This window comes from Choristoneura fumiferana, chromosome 30 (genome assembly GCF_025370935.1).
Source record: "Choristoneura fumiferana chromosome 30, NRCan_CFum_1, whole genome shotgun sequence".
Taxonomy (NCBI): Eukaryota; Metazoa; Arthropoda; class Insecta; order Lepidoptera; family Tortricidae; genus Choristoneura; species Choristoneura fumiferana.
This window is the reverse complement of record NC_133501.1, coordinates 6,625,683-6,645,603: the sequence shown is the minus strand read 5'-3', so window position 1 is coordinate 6,645,603 and position 19,921 is coordinate 6,625,683. Positions and strand designations below refer to the sequence as shown.

Here is a 19,921-nt window from a genome sequence, read left to right as displayed (position 1 = left end):
CTATACTCCAACATAAATAAAATCGTTCGTTCGATAAATTTCATAACTCAACACCACTCGAACGAGGCGAAAAAAATTGCAGTCGGCGTCTGGCCTTAGTCTACATTGATGATGTCAATCAAAGAATGTGATAAATGTATAATTCATAATAGCAATCAAAAATTCAATTAATCTATATCAGGTACATAAAAATCTTAAAATTGCCAAATTGGCCACGTTTATAAAAAGTTGGCCACACTGGCCAACAAAAATAATTTATCGTATTTTTACTGTTAATACATCAATAATTACGTAGGAAATACTTTCTGATGAAAAGTTACGTTTTATTTTTGTTGACTCGACGTGTCAGACCTTTTTTTAAGTCCAGAAACACTGCATCCAGTCATTTTTGTCGGAGCTCTGTTCACTGACAAGTACGGTTCCGAAATATCACGAGAGGCGAACGAAACAGTTTTATTAAACGAGAATACCCGGCGGGTTCATACCTTTGACAGAGGGGAAATGCGCTTCAAGGCTCCTCCATTCTAGAGTTAAGCTCTGTTTCATGCAGCAACGTCTGACTTCTTGAACGGATACACTGAGCATACTGAGCTGTTATTGGACCCCTTACGGGATTCTGAGCAGTCGCCTCCAACCACCCCTTACAGCGACCCCTGTCCTCGCACTGAGTACTGAGTTATCTGAGCAAACTGAGCAAGACTTTAACTTGAGTAGACTGAGTAGCCAGGAGAGACCCGCGATTCCTGCCGCTTACAAACACTCGATCTAAACCCACAAACCGTATGCAACCGTTATACAGAAATGGACACAATAGAAAGCACAATGAATTAAAATAGCACTCACCATAGATTCCTCTGCGCACACCACGTCTTAAGGTAAAAACGTCTACTTACCTCGATCTCGCCTACCCTCCCATGGAAAAGCGCCCGTTGTCGAAGCAATTTTGTGACAAGTAGCGACATCTAGTATGATTCAGCTGCATTATTTAGCCAACTTGCGAGGGTTCGCGACATATGCCGTAGACACCAAACACTCTATGGTATCTGTCACGCTGATATCGATGTCAGTCAGTTTACAGTTATCACTGTTAAATGCAAATTATTTATCCGACAATCGCGTTCCCGCAACTTCCCTTCTTGCGTTCGCAATTTCCCTTTTCCGCGCGTAATTTTCATATAAATGTACCTTAGATGAATGATTGGTCTCGCGCGCTCGCTCGACTAGATACCGCCGGCGTACTTGTCAAATGCGGCAACAAATAGTACGCCGAATTCGGCGTACCCGAGCCCGAGTCGAGTAAGTCGCGTTGCAAACTGCGTAGGTGCATGTACCGAATGTTTCGTTAAATTTTGGTCATAAACCGAAGTAACATGCCAGTTTGCGCAGTGAAACTGTGTAAAAATAATACTACAAGAAATAACAAGGACACTGGGATCACATGCCATCAGTAAATATCGTATAATTTCGAAATTACAAAATAAAATAACATGAACCCTAAACACCATTCTGTGTTGCTGCGTACACAAGAATCAAATTCCCCGTGGTAGAGATTTTAATAAATTGAATTGTATTGTTATCATCATTAAATGATTAATGACTTATTTATTTTATAACGTCTTATGTTTATTTAAGTATCTAACGTAGTTATTATGTATACATAACCTAGTTCTATATTATTTAATGTTTATCTTTGTGATATTATATACACTGAAGGTGTATAAACTGTTACCCGACACTATTTAATTAAGGGGTGAATGTGTCTTAAAATTAAAAATGTTTTTCGTCTTCCTGTTCAAAAAGCCCAATCAGCTGATTAACTTAGGTATTATGGGAGACGAAAAATATTTTTTTTCTTTTTTCTACCCATTTTCCTGAAATGTTAACTTTTTACCCGACTGCCCGAAGGAGGGTTACGTTTTTCAAGCGTATGTATGTAAGTATGTATGTATTGCATGTATGTAGTTATGTATATTTCGTAATTTTTATTTATTTATTTTAGTCTTAATTAACCTGTACATTATATTAGGTTTAACTATAGGTGCAACGTGTTATCTTAACTACGCAAAACTTCTCAGTTGGTGACTCAGTCCATGAATTTTTAGTAATAATTTGTAAATATTGAATGTCCTTAAATATATATTTTTTTTAATTAAAAGTGAGGCCTGATCATTGATATACCTACATCATACCTTCCATTTTTTTTAAAAGAAACCTACGCCTAACCTATACACAAACATATTAATACATTCACTCTTAATTACTTCTTCATTTCTAAGTATTTCCCAAGATACATTTTGTAATCAGTAACTTAATAGACTACAGCAGAAAAAAATTTCACTGACGGAGCACCCAAAAAAAACATGTCAAACAGCGACAGTCACATATGACAGCCATGGAGGCGATCCCAGTAACGCAGGCAGCGTCCCTGGCGTCCTTGGTTACGATACGAACACCAAAATGCAGATGAATATGGATTTTTCTTTTTTCTTATACTATTTTAAACGACGCTTTTCTTGTGTATATAATAAAATAATTGCGATGGTCTCGTGGTAAATAATAATGTCATGTTGACACCACGTCGTCTAGTATATATATGACTACAGCATAATTTATTTTCCCATAATTCGGGTAACAGTGGAGCAGCTGGTAACACAATTTGTCACGCACACTAGCATCCTTGCAAATTGTCTAACACCGTTCTTACGCACACTACAATATTGAGTTGCCGCATTCACGAACCTTTTGTTTTTAGGTAGCGTGTTATCTAGTCGAGCGAGCGCGCGATACCAATCATTCATCTAAGAAATGTACGTTTCAGCGTGCAGGGACTACGATTTTAGAACAGCTAAAATTTATTTGCATAAAATTTTTCGTAACATATTTTTTTGCATAACAGCGTTTGGTGGAATGATTGAAATGTCGAAAATTGCCTGGTCGAAATTGTTTGTCAAAATATTTTTTTGAAATGAAATGAAATGAAATAATTATTTGCTTGCGTGTCCTGTTTGTTTATTTATTTGTTTGGATCAAATCTTGGAAGCTGAATTTGACCCACTTCCAAGTTCCAGTGGTTCGATTGACTTGAAATTTGGCATACTTATGTAAATTTGGTGACAGTGCAATTTTCTGGTAGTGAAATCATGGTGGTCCTGCCAGGATCATCTGCAGGGCAGCACTCCGCAACTTGGACTTGAAATTTGATACGGAGACAAACAAACAAGGTTGTACCGTCAAACAGACCTCATGATACTAACGCCATCTAGCGGCATTACGCCTGTCAAGAAACCCTCATTTGGAGCGTAGGTAGGAGTCGTTACTTATTATAGTTGCGATAGATGGCACCACTCACCACTATTGGTGTAAGTATAGGTGGGTGGTAGGACCTTGTGCAAGGTTCGCCCGGATTGCTACCACCATCTTGCTCGCTAATCCTGCCGTGAAGCAGCAGTGCTTGCACTGTTGTGTTTCGGCGTGGAGAGTAAGACAGCCGGTGAAATTACTGGCACTTGAGGTATCCCATCTTAGGCCTCTAGGTTGGCAACGCATCTGCAATACCCCTGGTGTTGCATATGTTCATGGGGGGCGGTGGTGATCTCTTACCATCAGGAGACCCACTTGCTCATTTTCCATCCAGTCGAATGAAAAAAAAACGACAATCCATTTCGTTCCTTAAAAAATCTTGGATTTCGTAACGCAAACATACTTATTGCTAATAAAAATAAAACAAATAATGGCAAAAAAGCTTGTAATGAAAATAATAATTTTAACAAAACACTGTTTGGAAGAAGAGCGTTGCTGGCCGATGACTAAGGGGACGTTGATATAAGGATGAGGGGAAAAGTATGAATTTTGGGTATATTTTAAAGCAGTCAGACAGAATTTCCGGGCAGGCAACAGTAGCAGCAGTAGCAGTGTCCGCCCACGCCACAAAGACCTTTATTTTCTAACCACTTGGAATCACAATCGATTTCTTCTTTCTGTCAGACGGTATAGGATAACGGTAGAATGAAATGCTGAATGATTTCGCGAATGTCAGAGCGTTAGATAATATGACTACTGCACAGTGACTAATTCAGAACTAGAAGAACTGGAGGATTTCTGAGTACTAGATTGGTTTGCACTAAAACTAGAAGATTTAGAGGTCTGAGTACTGCCATTAGGGCTTACATAAGTGTTGGAAGAGTCATAAGCAGAAGATTGGGCATCGGCATTGCTGGCACTCTGTGATTCAGTCTGTTTTGAAACAAACGATCCATTTGCTTTTTTTTCCTGGAACTGCGCCTTCTGATCAGCAGACTGAGCGTTTTGAGATGAAGCGCTGCTGCTAGTGGCTGTAGCAGTGTTCGAGGAGCCATCTTTATTGGAATTGGTGGAGCTGTTGCCTTGCTGGGCTGAGGAACCTGATTGACTTGTATTGTTTTGGTTTTGATTACTGGAGCTACCTGAGCTGCCATTAGAGCCAACATAAGTTTGTTGACTGCTGCTAGCACTTGAGCTACCGTTCTGCTGTTCAGCGCTGCTGCCAGTGGCTGTCGCAGTGTTCGAGGAGCCATCTTTATTGGAATTGGTGGAGCTGTTGCCTTGCTGGGCTGAGGAACCTGATTGACTTGTATTGTTTAGGTTTTGATTACTGGAGCTACCTGAGCTGCCATCAGAGTTAACATAAGTTTGTTGACTGCTGCTAGCACTTGAGCTACCGTTCTGCTGTTCAGCGCTGCTGCCAGTGGCTGTAGCAGTGTTCGAGGAGCCATCTTTATTGGAATTGGTGGAGCTGTTGCCTTGCTGGGCTGAGGAACCTGATTGACTTGTATTGTTTTGGTTTTGATTACTGGAGCTACCTGAGCTGCCATTAGAGCCAACATAAGTTTGTTGACTGCTGCTAGCACTTGAGCTACCGTTCTGCTGTTCAGCGCTGCTGCCAGTGGCTGTCGCAGTGTTCGAGGAGCCATCTTTATTGGAATTGGTGGAGCTGTTGCCTTGCTGGGCTGAGGAACCTGATTGACTTGTATTGTTTAGGTTTTGATTACTGGAGCTACCTGAGCTGCCATCAGAGTTAACATAAGTTTGTTGACTGCTGCTAGCACTTGAGCTACCGTTCTGCTGTTCAGCGCTGCTGCCAGTGGCTGTAGCAGTGTTCGAGGAGCCATCTTTATTGGAATTGGTGGAGCTGTTGCCTTGCTGGGCTGAGGAACCTGATTGACTTGTATTGTTTTGGTTTTGATTACTGGAGCTACCTGAGCTGCCATTAGAGCCAACATAAGTTTGTTGACTGCTGCTAGCACTTGAGCTACCGTTCTGCTGTTCAGCGCTGCTGCCAGTGGCTGTAGCAGTGTTCGAGGAGCCATCTTTATTGGAATTGGTGGAGCTGTTGCCTTGCTGGGCTGAGGAACCTGATTGACTTGTATTGTTTAGGTTTTGATTACTGGAGCTACCTGAGCTGCCATCAGAGTTAACATAAGTTTGTTGACTGCTGCTAGCACTTGAGCTACCGTTCTGCTGTTCAGCGCTGCTGCCAGTGGCTGTCGCAGTGTTCGAGGAGCCATCTTTATTGGAATTGGTGGAGCTGTTGCCTTGCTGGGCTGAGGAACCTGATTGACTTGTATTGTTTAGGTTTTGATTACTGGAGCTACCTGAGCTGCCATCAGAGTTAACATAAGTTTGTTGACTGCTGCTAGCACTTGAGCTACCGTTCTGCTGTTCAGCGCTGCTGCCAGTGGCTGTAGCAGTGTTCGAGGAGCCATCTTTATTGGAATTGGTGGAGCTGTTGCCTTGCTGGGCTGAGGAACCTGATTGACTTGTATTGTTTTGGTTTTGATTACTGGAGCTACCTGAGCTGCCATTAGAGCCAACATAAGTTTGTTGACTGCTGCTAGCACTTGAGCTACCGTTCTGCTGTTCAGCGCTGCTGCCAGTGGCTGTCGCAGTGTTCGAGGAGCCATCTTTATTGGAATTGGTGGAGCTGTTGCCTTGCTGGGCTGAGGAACCTGATTGACTTGTATTGTTTAGGTTTTGATTACTGGAGCTACCTGAGCTGCCATCAGAGTTAACATAAGTTTGTTGACTGCTGCTAGCACTTGAGCTACCGTTCTGCTGTTCAGCGCTGCTGCCAGTGGCTGTAGCAGTGTTCGAGGAGCCATCTTTATTGGAATTGGTGGAGCTGTTGCCTTGCTGGGCTGAGGAACCTGATTGACTTGTATTGTTTTGGTTTTGATTACTGGAGCTACCTGAGCTGCCATTAGAGCCAACATAAGTTTGTTGACTGCTGCTAGCACTTGAGCTACCGTTCTGCTGTTCAGCGCTGCTGCCAGTGGCTGTAGCAGTGTTCGAGGAGCCATCGTTATTGGAATTGGTGGAGCTGTTGCCTTGCTGGGCTGAGGTACCTGATTGACTTGTACTGTTTTGGTTTTGATTACTGGAGCTACCTGAGCTGCCATCAGAGCTAACATAAGTTTGTTGACTGCTGCTAGCACTTGAGCTACCGTTCTGCTGTTCAGCGCTGCTGCCAGTGGCTGTAGCAGTGTTCGAGGAGCCATCTTTATTGGAATTGGTGGAGCTGTTGCCTTGCTGGGCTGAGGAACCTGATTGACTTGTATTGTTTTGGTTTTGATTACTGGAGCTACCTGAGCTGCCATTAGAGCCAACATAAGTTTGTTGACTGCTGCTAGCACTTGAGCTACCGTTCTGCTGTTCAGCGCTGCTGCCAGTGGCTGTAGCAGTGTTCGAGGAGCCATCTTTATTGGAATTGGTGGAGCTGTTGCCTTGCTGGGCTGAGGAACCTGATTGACTTGTATTGTTTAGGTTTTGATTACTGGAGCTACCTGAGCTGCCATCAGAGTTAACATAAGTTTGTTGACTGCTGCTAGCACTTGAGCTACCGTTCTGCTGTTCAGCGCTGCTGCCAGTGGCTGTCGCAGTGTTCGAGGAGCCATCTTTATTGGAATTGGTGGAGCTGTTGCCTTGCTGGGCTGAGGAACCTGATTGACTTGTATTGTTTAGGTTTTGATTACTGGAGCTACCTGAGCTGCCATCAGAGTTAACATAAGTTTGTTGACTGCTGCTAGCACTTGAGCTACCGTTCTGCTGTTCAGCGCTGCTGCCAGTGGCTGTAGCAGTGTTCGAGGAGCCATCTTTATTGGAATTGGTGGAGCTGTTGCCTTGCTGGGCTGAGGAACCTGATTGACTTGTATTGTTTTGGTTTTGATTACTGGAGCTACCTGAGCTGCCATTAGAGCCAACATAAGTTTGTTGACTGCTGCTAGCACTTGAGCTACCGTTCTGCTGTTCAGCGCTGCTGCCAGTGGCTGTCGCAGTGTTCGAGGAGCCATCTTTATTGGAATTGGTGGAGCTGTTGCCTTGCTGGGCTGAGGAACCTGATTGACTTGTATTGTTTTGGTTTTGATTACTGGAGCTACCTGAGCTGCCATTAGAGCCAACATAAGTTTGTTGACTGCTGCCAGCACTTGAGCTACCGCTCTGCTGTGCAGCGCTGCTGCGAGTGGCTGTAGCAGTGTTCGAGGAGCCATCTTTATTGGAATTGGTGGAGCTGTTGCCTTGCTGGGCTGAGGAACCTGATTGACTTGTATTGTTTTGGTTTTGATTACTGGAGCTACCTGAGCTGCCATTAGAGCCAACATAAGTTTGTTGACTGCTGCTAGCACTTGAGCTACCGTTCTGCTGTTCAGCGCTGCTGCCAGTGGCTGTCGCAGTGTTCGAGGAGCCATCTTTATTGGAATTGGTGGAGCTGTTGCCTTGCTGGGCTGAGGAACCTGATTGACTTGTATTGTTTTGGTTTTGATTACTGGAGCTACCTGAGCTGCCATTAGAGCCAACATAAGTTTGTTGACTGCTGCCAGCACTTGAGCTACCGCTCTGCTGTGCAGCGCTGCTGCGAGTGGCTGTAGCAGTGTTCGAGGAGCCATCTTTATTGGAATTGGTGGAGCTGTTGCCTTGCTGGGCTGAGGAACCTGATTGACTTGTATTGTTTAGGTTTTGATTACTGGAGCTACCTGAGCTGCCATCAGAGTTAACATAAGTTTGTTGACTGCTGCTAGCACTTGAGCTACCGTTCTGCTGTTCAGCGCTGCTGCCAGTGGCTGTAGCAGTGTTCGAGGAGCCATCTTTATTGGAATTGGTGGAGCTGTTGCCTTGCTGGGCTGAGGAACCTGATTGACTTGTATTGTTTTGGTTTTGATTACTGGAGCTACCTGAGCTGCCATCAGAGCTAACATTAGTTTGTTGACTGCTGCCAGCATTTGAGCTACCACTCTGCTGTTTAGCGCTGCTGCTAGTGGCTGTAGCAGTGTTCGAGGAGCCATCGTTATTGGAATTGGTGGAGCTGTTGCCTTGCTGGGCTGAGGAACCTGATTGACTTGTATTGTTTTGGTTTTGATTACTGGAGCTACCTGAGCTGCCATTAGAGCCAACATAAGTTTGTTGACTGCTGCTAGCACTTGAGCTACCGTTCTGCTGTTCAGCGCTGCTGCCAGTGGCTGTCGCAGTGTTCGAGGAGCCATCTTTATTGGAATTGGTGGAGCTGTTGCCTTGCTGGGCTGAGGAACCTGATTGACTTGTATTGTTTAGGTTTTGATTACTGGAGCTACCTGAGCTGCCATTAGAGCCAACATAAGTTTGTTGACTGCTGCTAGCACTTGAGCTACCGTTCTGCTGTTCAGCGCTGCTGCCAGTGGCTGTCGCAGTGTTCGAGGAGCCATCTTTATTGGAATTGGTGGAGCTGTTGCCTTGCTGGGCTGAGGAACCTGATTGACTTGTATTGTTTAGGTTTTGATTACTGGAGCTACCTGAGCTGCCATCAGAGCCAACATAATTTTGTTGATTGCTGTCAGCACTTGAGCTGCCGTTCTGCTTTGAAGCGCTGCTGCTGCTGCCTGTAGCAGTGTTCGAGGAGCCATTTATATTGGAATTGGTGGAGCTGTTGTCTTGCTTGGCTGAGGCACCTGATTGGCGAGAGCTTGTGCACGTCGTTTTTCCGAGCAAAGGAACTGAAACAAGGAGGATTATGGCACTGAATAAAAATCGGCCAAGTGTGAGTCGCATGAAAGGTTCCGTACCACTACCACTATATCGAGAAAAAATATGATACAATTTTAAATCAAAAATCATTATTGCTTAAAATAAAGTTAAACAAGGTCTTTATTTAACAGTTAATAGTTCGTTATTTCACCAAAGTGGCATGCAATCGATCGTGTTTCTGCTTGGTCAGAGAGCAACTGTTTAGTCCTCAATCCTGGCAAATCGAAGTACATAGTTTTTGTATAGACGACGCATGTATAAAATTCATTAAAAAGTTTGCATATTTACAATCTAACAACTGGCCACTAATAAAATTGAAACGCAAGCAGCGCGGAAAGAAAACAAAAGAATAACGGCAGTCGTAGTCCTTGTCCGCGCTGCGTGTTTAATTTTGCATTATTATTAAAAAGTTGTTTTATTTTACTAATTTACACTCCAAAGATCAATATACAGTCTACATTTTGGATCGAGACATCAAATTCAGAATGCTATTGATGCTCTGACTACCTAGAATGTTGCCGTCATGGGTGATCCAATAGAACGGGTGGTAGAAGCTAACAATTTTGGCCTCCTTATGGACGGCAAGCTGAGCTTTGAGAACCACATTTTAAAAATTGTGAGTAACTGCTTCTACCGTCTCAAAGTTCTGTACAATATACGCGATTACCTTAGTGTCGATTTGCGTGTTGACCTTTGTGAATCGCTTATATTGTCCAGATTAAACTATTGTGATGTTGTTTATGACGGCTGCATTGTTGGCCGTTCTAAGAGGCTTTTACAGCGGGTGCAGAACGCATGCGCTCGTTTTTGTTTCCGTGTCCCTCCCCGCTGCCACATCACTCCGTACCTGAACGCCGCTTACTTGTTGAACATTTCTGCACGCAGGCGCATGCACCTCGCCACCCTGCTGTTTGGTGTGAGACGCTACAGGACCCCATTGGACCTCCACAATAAAATTGTTTGGTCGAGGAGTGAGCGCAGGAGCGCAATGGCTCTTGTGCCCAAGCACCGGACCGCAGCATTCCGCGGAAGTTTTAAGTTTGCGGCGTCCAAGTGCTGGAATGATATTCCTCCCCCTATCCAAGGAGCGTGTAGTGGGTATACCTTCAAGCGCAAGCTGAAGGAGTACTTATTGACGCTCCAAAAATCCTTTCCCTATCCAGCACTTTGACATGCCAACCACATTGATATGCCAGCCTGTTGTTTTTAAACAATCCATTTTTTTTCTTTCTTTTACCCATACAAAATTGTGAGAGGTTTCCGAAATTTTTCTATACGAAAAATTCGGCAATTTTGGAAAGTTTATTTTAGCACTTTAGTAGTCATCCCCGAAAACCCCTACATACCAAATTTCATCGAAACCGTTGGACCCGTCTCCGAGATCCCGGAAATATATATACCTATACAAGAATTGCCCGTTTAAAGGTAGTATAGATTACCTATTCTATCAAAATTCTTATATTTCATACGAAAATACAAGCTGAAACACGGATGCACAGAAAAACCAGAAAAATAGACAAGCGCTGGGAATCGAACCCAGTTCCTCAGCAATCCGTGCTGCGTGCTATTCCCCTACACCACCACTGGACAGGAATCTAAACATGAATTTCTCCTATGCACCAACATTTCAACTAGCTTTTTCCATTAGTCACTTAAGCAACTACACTAACGCCATCTATGTTTTTAGTTCTCACCGAGATACATGAAACTTTCCCTTGGAACTATCCGCTCACCAGGGACAATAGATGTTGCTATTAAGCAATCAAATTAAGATTACTCTTCGAGTCTTAAGCAAAATTTGAAGTTGAAATAAAAAAATACAAAAAGACTCCAGCGGTTGTCGGTTCTTCGACAGATATGACCAGCCCACTGCCACTTCAACTTGCTAATTCTCTGAGCTATGTCGATGACCTTAGTTTTGTGTCGGATAGCCTCGTTGCGGATTCTATCCTTCAGAGAAACCCCGAGCATAGCTCGTTCCACAGCTCGCTGAGCGACCTTGAAGTGGTGGATTAGCCGTACTGTGGGTGTCCACGTTTCAGCTCCGTATGTCATGACGGGTAGGACGCACTGGTTGAAAACTTTTGTTTTCATACATTGCGGTATGGATGACGAGAAAACTTGACGTAATTTTCCGAATGCTGCCCAGCCCAGCTGTATCCTCCTCTTGGCCTCCTTCTCAAAGTTGTTCCTACCTAGCTGCAAAATCTGCCCGAGGTATGTGAACTCCGAAACAACTTCAAGAAGGTTTCCATTGACGATGACGGGCCTCAGATCAACGCGGTCGTTGACCATAATTTTGGTCTTATCCACATTCATACCGAGGCCTATCCGACGTGAGGCTGAGGCTAGGCCGTCCAGCATTCGTTTCAGCTCCTCTAACGACTCCACCATTAAGACTATGTCATCTGCGAATCGAATGCGAATCCTATTTGAAAGAAAGAAAGAAAGAAAATAATTTATTTATAACAGCAGTGACACATTACACAGGTTAGGAAAAATAACAATAAGAAGTGTTGCCGCTATAAATATTTCGGGCGTGTCCGATACGCTCTTGGCCGGTTTTGTCTGTTAAATGAACTAAAACAATTAGTTTGCTCACCCGCGACCTTATGAGTCTGTGCGTAATTTTTTTTTTATGTAGCCTGTAATATGTCCCACTGCTAGGCCTCCCCTTTCTTTCGCCACTCTTCCCTATCATGCGAGTCTATGCGTATACGCCTATGAAACTAATATGCGGTCTCCCAGTAGGTACTAGTACCTAGATGCTTATACCGGGTGTGGCCTGTAATATGAGCAAATAATTAAAGCAGTTTAGTTCAGAGACTTTTAAAAATAATTAGTTTTTTAGTTTTTATTACACTTTTAAGTTTATGCGAAGAAGCAATGTAAAGCAAAATGCTTGTTGTTTATAGGGTGGCAGACGATGTCAGTTGTATTCTAGGATGGCGTCTATTGATAGCAGTATTTACTTTGTATGAAAAATCTAAAAAATTTAAAGACTCCATTATTTTTAAAAGTCGCTGAACTAATGTTGTTCATTTTGACGAGGATGATTTATGTTTTAATTTTTGCTCGTATTACAGGCCACACCCGGTAGAATAATAATTAAGAACATACCTGTCCCGGTGGTTATTTCTTTGCGCGTGCTTGACGACTTCTGCTGCTTTGCAATCTTGGAAGCAGTCGAGAACCGCTCAATTTCCTCTCCCCCATTTTGGGAAATCACCTGGCATAACCAAAACCATGAGTCATCAACATCATTGCGATTCTCCTCGTTCCCAACATCAACATCATCGTCACAGAATAAGTATAATAGTAACCCGTCTCTGATGTGGATAGGTACGGTTTTTATATGTATTGCTAAAACTGTCTCGAACTTTTGACACTTAGGGGCTGTTTCACCATCCATTGATTAGTGTTAACTGACGGTTAAATGTGATGCCGTCTCTATTCGTTTTGTTCGAATACCTAGATGGAGACGGCATCACATTTAACCGTCAGTTAACACTAATCAATGGATGGTGAAACAGCCCCTTAAGGCACTAAAACAAGACTAAGGCTTTTTCCACCAAAGATGTGCGAGAATGTTTTGCGAGAAACGTTTTTCATGAACCAATAGAAACACTTTAATTACCTCGCCTCGCTCAGCTCAACTGTTTCCACCAGAGATGTGCTGAGCGAGGATAGGTAAATGAAGCATTTCTATTGGTTCATGAAAACCCACATTCCGCACATCTCTGGTGGAAACGCTGTCTTAACGAACATCTACTCGAGGTGAAAGCCGCTGCAAAATCGAGTCTCATAGCTTACAATTTCAACTCATTTAGACTTCAAACGCCTGTTAAAGACCAGCAGATTTTCATTGTTTTAGGGAAGCGACAAGAGTGCTTTTTGAAAATCCCTTTTTTTTATACGTATTTTCTTGTTTTTACTTAAGTATCTGAATTTTATAGCGCTTTGTTTCACTGTGATGTGTGAACAAGACAAGTTAAATAAAATCTTGTAACAAGTAGAATACGGTATTTGACAACTCCTGAATTTGCCATATCTTAATATTATTATGAAAATATAGATATACAGACAGTGTTTAGCGAAGAGAAAACTTAAATCGGTTGAAAATTGGATTTATTGTGAATTTTTTTAAAAAATATCTTTCTTATATGCAGCAAGTATGGCGGTACTGGCGTGTGACGTCACATGCACTGGCATTCAAGATTAAACAAATTCAAGATCAGACAGAGAAAGACATACTGATGTCTTCTCTGTCTAATCTTGAATTTCAAAGCCTCATAACTTTCTTATTTGTAAAGGTAGCTTAAAAATTGTTTCTTTATTCGATAACAGGCGTGGTGTAGTTTTAATTTATAAAACATATACATAATAGTCAAATACCGTATTACGAGTATGCGATTGTTCTGCCGAAGGTTCTAAACGAGTTTATGTAGACGAAGTAGTTATAGTCTTCGGTTACGCGCTCGTTTTGGCGTCAGTTAAGTCCCTCATTCTGGTGAGAATGACGTCAAAATTATCGTGTAACCCTCCATCAGATGGTCCGTCTGATGGTCCAGACCGATGAAAATTAAGCTCTATCTTGCAGTACGCAAAGGCGTTTTTAATACATTCGCCAATCCAATGTGGATGACGGAATATCAATGATGGACTGAACTGATGCTAGAATGAGCCTGTAAGTCTTACACATGCCTAGGTAAATAAGTCTTGTTTACCTCAGTTTCACTGGAGGATGAAGACGAGCTGGAGGATTGTGAGGAAGAAGTCTCTACCAACTGTTCGGTCACGCCGGCCTGGGGTTCTGTAATTGAAGGTGTTGTGAATGTAATCCTTGCTCTTTTTATTTTCATTCATCATCATCTCAGCCGTAGGACGTCCACTGTGGACATAGGCCTCCCCCATAGACCTCCAGTTGCTTCGGCTTTAACCGGTCTCTATTCGAGAACCAATAGCTATCTGTTCTCCGTGCTAGGAACACCCAAATACTCCGTAATATTTTATTCCGAATTTGCTAATTCCAATTTTCAAAACTTTCACAATTCCTAAGACGTATAATTTCCATTACTCAAAAACACGAAATTTATTTTTCCGAATTTCGAAATATCGTTTTTTTTATATCCGATTATAATAACTTCGAAGAATGAAAAACGCGAAACATCACTGTCCCGAAAAACAGTAAGTATTACGAGTATCAATTTTCCGAAATGACATCGCTAATTTGGACATGTATGTGTGTCTTCTGTGTTAGTGAATAAATGTCTTCTTTCTTTTCTTTCTTTCTTTCTTTATAGTTTGTTTTCTGATAAATGTTTTTTATTTCTGCAGTGGTCGTGAAAAGCACAATGTTTAGTCTCGGCCAAAAGTGCAATAGATGAACTCGTATTACACTAACGTTCATCTATTGCTTACCTACTTTCTAGCCTCTACAACAATGTACTATTATTTGCATTAAATGCTGTAGGTGCAAAAACTACGTTATACTTGAGTAAGTATTACACAAGTCATACCAGCCTATATACTTCCGACTGCTGGGTACAGGCTTCCTCTCAGAATGAAAGAACTTGGCTCGTAGTTCCCGAGCGCGCCCAGTGCGGATTGGAAACTTACACACACCATTGAATCGCTTCGCAAGTGCAGGTTTCCTCACGATGTTTTCCTATACCATAAAGCTTATGTAAATTCGAAAAACTCAAGAGGTGTGCCTGGCTTTGGACCCACGATCCTCTGCTGGAGGCCATATAGGTCGAACTGGGCCACCACGGCTTAAACAACACGGCACAGCTTAAGTATAAAATGGTGATGATGGAGGTTTACCTGGATCTAGTCCCGACAGGATCCCGGGGAACGTCGGGAGAGCACCCACAGCCACCAGAACCTGCCAATAATCATCATCATTTAATCATCATTTAATCACTTATTGCGTGTGGAATTCAGGTTACAGTTTATTACAGATATAGTAATTTAGTAATCATTTATTTATGACACAAAGGGTGAAAAAGTACGAAATACAAAAAAAAACAATTATATAAAAAACACAAAATAAAAAAATAACAAAAATAAAAAAATAATAATAGTAATAAATTAAATAATAAAATAAAATTAAAACTACTCCAGACCCGTCCGCATCGTACTTGGCCCTAACGTACCCATCACCCCAGCGGCATTTCCCCGTTGTATGGCCAAGTACGACCCGGAACGGCACCTCCTCTGTCCCTCATCCTGCGCCCCAACTCCCAAACCAACGACCTGGCGTCCTGCCGCCTGGCTGGACCTGGCGTAGTGGCAGATATAGTTGTACAAATATAGTTTCACCAAACCCTAACCTTTCAGGTGTACACACATGAAAATCGATACAAATTGAAAATATAAAATTAAATTATTATAACATTAAGCATAACATATATTTTTTATTCAACTGGATGGCAAACGAGCGAGTGGGTCTCCTGATGATAAGACACCACCACCGCCCATAGACACCTGCAACACCAGGGGGATTGCAGATGCGTTGCCAACCTAGAGGCCTAAGATGGGATACCTCAAGTGCCAGTAATTTCACCGGCTGTCTTACTCTCCACGCCGAAACACAACAGTGCAAGCATGCTGTTTCACGCAGCATTCGAAGATGGCGGATGTAGATACAATCTAATTTTGCTATTTCTGTTTGATAATTGGAGTTGAAATATAATTATGATAGTGAAAACACGGCGATGAAAAATTAACAGTTTTCACAAAATTCTTTTGCTCTCGTGTAATTTTTTTTTTGGAAGTTACTTTCCACGTGGTTTCTCGATATTATTACTATCAATTTGCAAAACTACAATCACCGTACAACGTTCCGCTCTCCGTAGAGATGTTTTTAAAAACTGGTAAAAAATTAATCCTTTTTTGTTGGCAGTACTTTTTGCACCGGTTAAAGTAGGTAGTCGTCAAGACGAATTAAAAGACAAAATTAACGGTCGTGCAGTTATTACAAGTTCCACAATACATTCATTATCAGACAGCTCTACGTCGTGCAAATTCATTGTCCGGATTTTACACCATCTTGCTCGCTAATCCTGCCACTCCACTTCAAATTTAAGTTGAAATATTTAATATTTTATTTAAATTATTTAATTCCACCTAAACATACATTAGTTACATTACATTACAAGTTAATAAAAACATATCACCAAAATGTAAGCACTAGGTGCAAGTATTTTGAATAAAGAACAAATTTTAAATTCTCATCCTCTTTGGCTGTCGCCCTGTCGGAGGCTGAATAGCGCTTTAGACTCTTGCCATGCGCCGAAAAAAAAAGTTGCTGAACGCGGATTCGGCCGAACGGCGCGTACTTATTTTGAATTAGTGAATAAATCTTAACCTGATTTTAAATGTTTACCTTGTAAATAAATAGTGTTACTTAGTATGAATTATAACGGACATATTTTAGTGTAAAAAACATTAAATAATAAAGCACTCACAGCCGCTGCTGTGAGTGCTTTATTGAAGTTGGCTTTTGTGAACTGTGTGTCGGAGGTTTGTGGATCATAAATCGTTATTTAGTCTTAATGGTGCACAAAAAAATAAACCACGGTCTTAGAGACAATTATTATAATTATCGAAGGTTTTATAAAATAGCACTAATAAAATCGCAAATTAATAAGTAGTTAAACATTAAACAACATAGGGTCACAGGGCGTTGCCCCTAGCAACTGACGGCCGTCATCTTGGCAGCCTAGCAATCAAATACCGCTGAATGAAACACGTTTCTTGTATGACGACTCCCTTTAATTTGTAACTTTATTTTATTTTTAGTATTTGTTGTTGTTGCGGCCACTGTAATACATAATATGTGAAAATTTCAAGTGCCTAGCTATTACGGCTCAAGAGATAGAGCCCTGTGTCAGACGGATAGACAGACAGACCCCTTGGCACCCTTTGGGTACGAAACCATAAACATTTATAATATTTATGAACTTACCGTTAAAGCGATGACTGCAACCTTCATCCTGCCGACTTGTAATGGCCATAACAGCAGCTTCCAGACTTTATATATGATTTCCTACAAAGAAAATTGATCAAACATATAAATCCACAGAATAAAATGCTGAAAGCAACAATCACCTGAACAAATGTGAATGTTTTTTAGGGTTCCGTACTCGAAGGGCAAAAACGGGACCCTATTACTAAGACTCCGCTTTCCGTCCGTCCGTCTGTCACCAGGCTGTATCTCATGAACCATGATAACGAGACAGTTGAAATTTTCACAAATTATGTATTTTTGTTGCCGCTATAACAAAAAATACAAAAAAACCAGAATAAAATCAATATTTCAGGGGGCTCCCATACAACAAACGTGATCTTCTTTGTCGTTTTTAACCCCCGACGCAAAAAGAGGGTGCTATAAGTTTGACCGCTATGTGTGTCTGTGTGTCTGTATGTCTGTTTGTCTGTCTGTGGCACCGTAGCTCTTAAACGGGTGGACCGATTTGAATGCGGTTTTTTTTATTTGAAAGCAGGTTTTCTAGCGATGGTTCTTAGACATGTTTTATCAAAATCAGTTCAGCCGTTTCAAGAGCATCGCTCTTTTGTTCGCTGCGGTAGGAATTTTAGACGCATAATGGGTATTTACTTTACTTTCAAAGATATTTGGGACCTAAAATTTGAAACACCCATGTATGCTGTATAACTATGCAAGATTATGGATTTCTCGGCCTGATGCTGCAGTCAGGATATCCAGAACACTAGTAGGTACACTCTTGATAAAACCGTAGCAACTATATCGTATTTGGATTCGTTTCAATCAGTATTTGATTCTACGTAGAATGCAATGGTGGCAACAGGATGATCTGATGCTGCAGCCAGGATATCCAGCACACTAGTACACTCTATAAAAAATAATAGCACATATGTCGTGTTTGGGTTCGTTTTGATCAGTAATTGATTCTACATACAATGCAGTGGTGGCAACACGACGAGCTGAAGTCATCTGTAAGGTCCTTAACGTCCGACCCAACTCTCTCCAAACATCTGATTTAGACGGTGTCTGGCCTCTACTACAGAATGTGCCGGTGCTCCATCTAATTTGAACTGTGTCGACTCCCCTGCCACATATTGTGTGATCAGCATTTTAGCCAACGGCCAACGGACGCCAGTCGGTACACAACCACCTTACTTACCACGCGCCTACCAACGCGCCCCGACTCCCGCCTGGTTAGCCCACCTTCTGAACGTTTCTATAACATACATGTGTCATATTAAATAATATTAACTATCTACATTGTTCATCTCTTCCATCCCAGTGCGCATTTAAAAAATAATAATTAAAAAGTTACTGTCTCACAGAGTGAGCAAAATGGGATTTTGCTTACTGATTTTTCAAAGCACAACCTGCCTGTTTGAGCTGCTGAGGTGAAAAATTTATTTTATTTCATAAAATCTGACATTTAACGTAGAGTTCTAATGCAATTAAAAAGAGTGCAGTCTCCTGGACATCCTAGACTATGCAATACATACAGGCTGCTCCAAAGTGATAAATTGAAAACCTATAGTTTTTTCGGTATAAATGGACCAATTGTTATTATACTTTGCAGTCTAGTTTTAAATATTCTACTAAACCAGCAGTATTCGTATTGGTCCAGAGGCTAAGGGCATGGGCACTAGAGATGGGTAAACCCGGATCTGAAGATTCAAAAGAGTCAGATCCTCAAGCGGATCCGAATCCCTTAATGACTCCTTTCAAATCTTATCGACTCCGGAGTTACTAACTCCGACCAAGTCCGGCCGGATCGAGCGGCTCGTGATCGCCGTCACACTCACTCGCTCCGCTTTCACTCTCGGCTCTCGGCTCGGATCGGATCGGATCGGATCTTATTACGTTTGGTCGGGCGCTGAGTGAGCCGGTACCTAACCTACGTCGATACTCGGACGGACTACTCGCTCGGTTATATTGGAAAGAAATGAGATAGAATTAAAACACAATATAATATGACCGGAGCGGGCGACGCTTATTTTAACACTGTTTTCAAGCTTCAAAGAATCAAACAGAAAACTAGTAGGTTCTTAAAGTAGCTCATAGTTCTTTGAAAAATACACAATTTAGAATTTTTCAACATTAAAAGGACGAAACGAATCGGTACTTCAGTTCAGTACCTTGACCTTGGTACCAACCGAACCGACCCGGGCCGGATCGGCCATAGATAAATTAATAATCGCTCGAAAGAACCGGAGTCAATAAAGGAGTCGGATTCAATAAGCGGATTCGGTACCGACACCGGAGCTGGATCTAGTGAGTCAGATCACTTCGCGGAGTTGAGATTACCCATGTCTAATTAATGGGCAACCTGTAAATAATGGCACGGAATCCTTCGTGCGCGAGTTCGTCTCGCACTTGGCCATATTTTTAATTGATACCCGAACGCATCTGTTTTCAGTCGTATGTCAATACAGCATGGCTGTATTTCAGTTGTCATTATAATTAGGTATATAGCTATTGTAATGGCAAGTTATTGCCTTTAGTACAATGAACAATGAAATCATTTTATTTACACATGACGAAGCATCTTACAACGCACTACGGGCTGCCAGTAGCTTTGTAATACATTTATTCTGTCATATTCAATGAGCTAGATAAACATAGCAGACGTAGGTGCTCAGCTCAATAATCTATTAATTCATTACTTATTTATTTATTAATAAATATTTTTTATTTTATTTTAAGTAGCCTGAATAGTGTCCCACTGCTGGGCAAAAGCCTCCCCTCTTGACCTCCACAACTCTCGTTCTGTCGCAATGTGTGCAGGCTACTGGTCCATGAAACAGCTTATGAAGGGAAACCTTCCAATAACAGTTAAGCGAAAACTCGTCGACATGTGTATCCTGCCCGTCCTAACCTACGGTG

At 41.9% G+C, this 19,921-nt stretch overlaps 1 protein-coding gene across 1 annotated transcript; it reads right to left on the bottom strand.

Moving 5' to 3' along the window:
- Positions 1 to 3,731: 3,731 nt before the first annotated feature.
- On the bottom strand, positions 3,732 to 17,050 carry LOC141444940 (uncharacterized). Its single transcript, XM_074110722.1, has 5 exons — positions 17,003 to 17,050; positions 14,857 to 14,917; positions 13,758 to 13,843; positions 12,151 to 12,259; positions 3,732 to 8,999 (listed from the first exon to the last, which is right to left on the bottom strand). Exons 1-5 carry the CDS (start codon positions 17,027 to 17,029, stop codon positions 4,054 to 4,056), a joined length of 5,229 nt encoding a protein of 1,742 aa, XP_073966823.1. The 5' UTR covers positions 17,030 to 17,050; the 3' UTR covers positions 3,732 to 4,053.
- Between the last annotated feature and the right edge of the window lie 2,871 nt (positions 17,051 to 19,921).

What these genes read in the sequence shown, in the direction of transcription:
- LOC141444940 (XM_074110722.1), bottom strand. Translation starts at nt 17,029, where the DNA reads ATGAAGGTTGCAGTCATCGCTTTAACG. An exon ending in TTGCAGTCATCGCTTTAACG is followed by an intron (nt 14,918 to 17,002) that starts GTAAGTTCATAA and finishes GATTATTGGCAG; the next exon opens with GTTCTGGTGGCTGTGGGTGC. An exon ending in AGAAATAACCACCGGGACAG is followed by an intron (nt 9,000 to 12,150) that starts GTATGTTCTTAA and finishes TCCTTGTTTCAG; the next exon opens with TTCCTTTGCTCGGAAAAACG.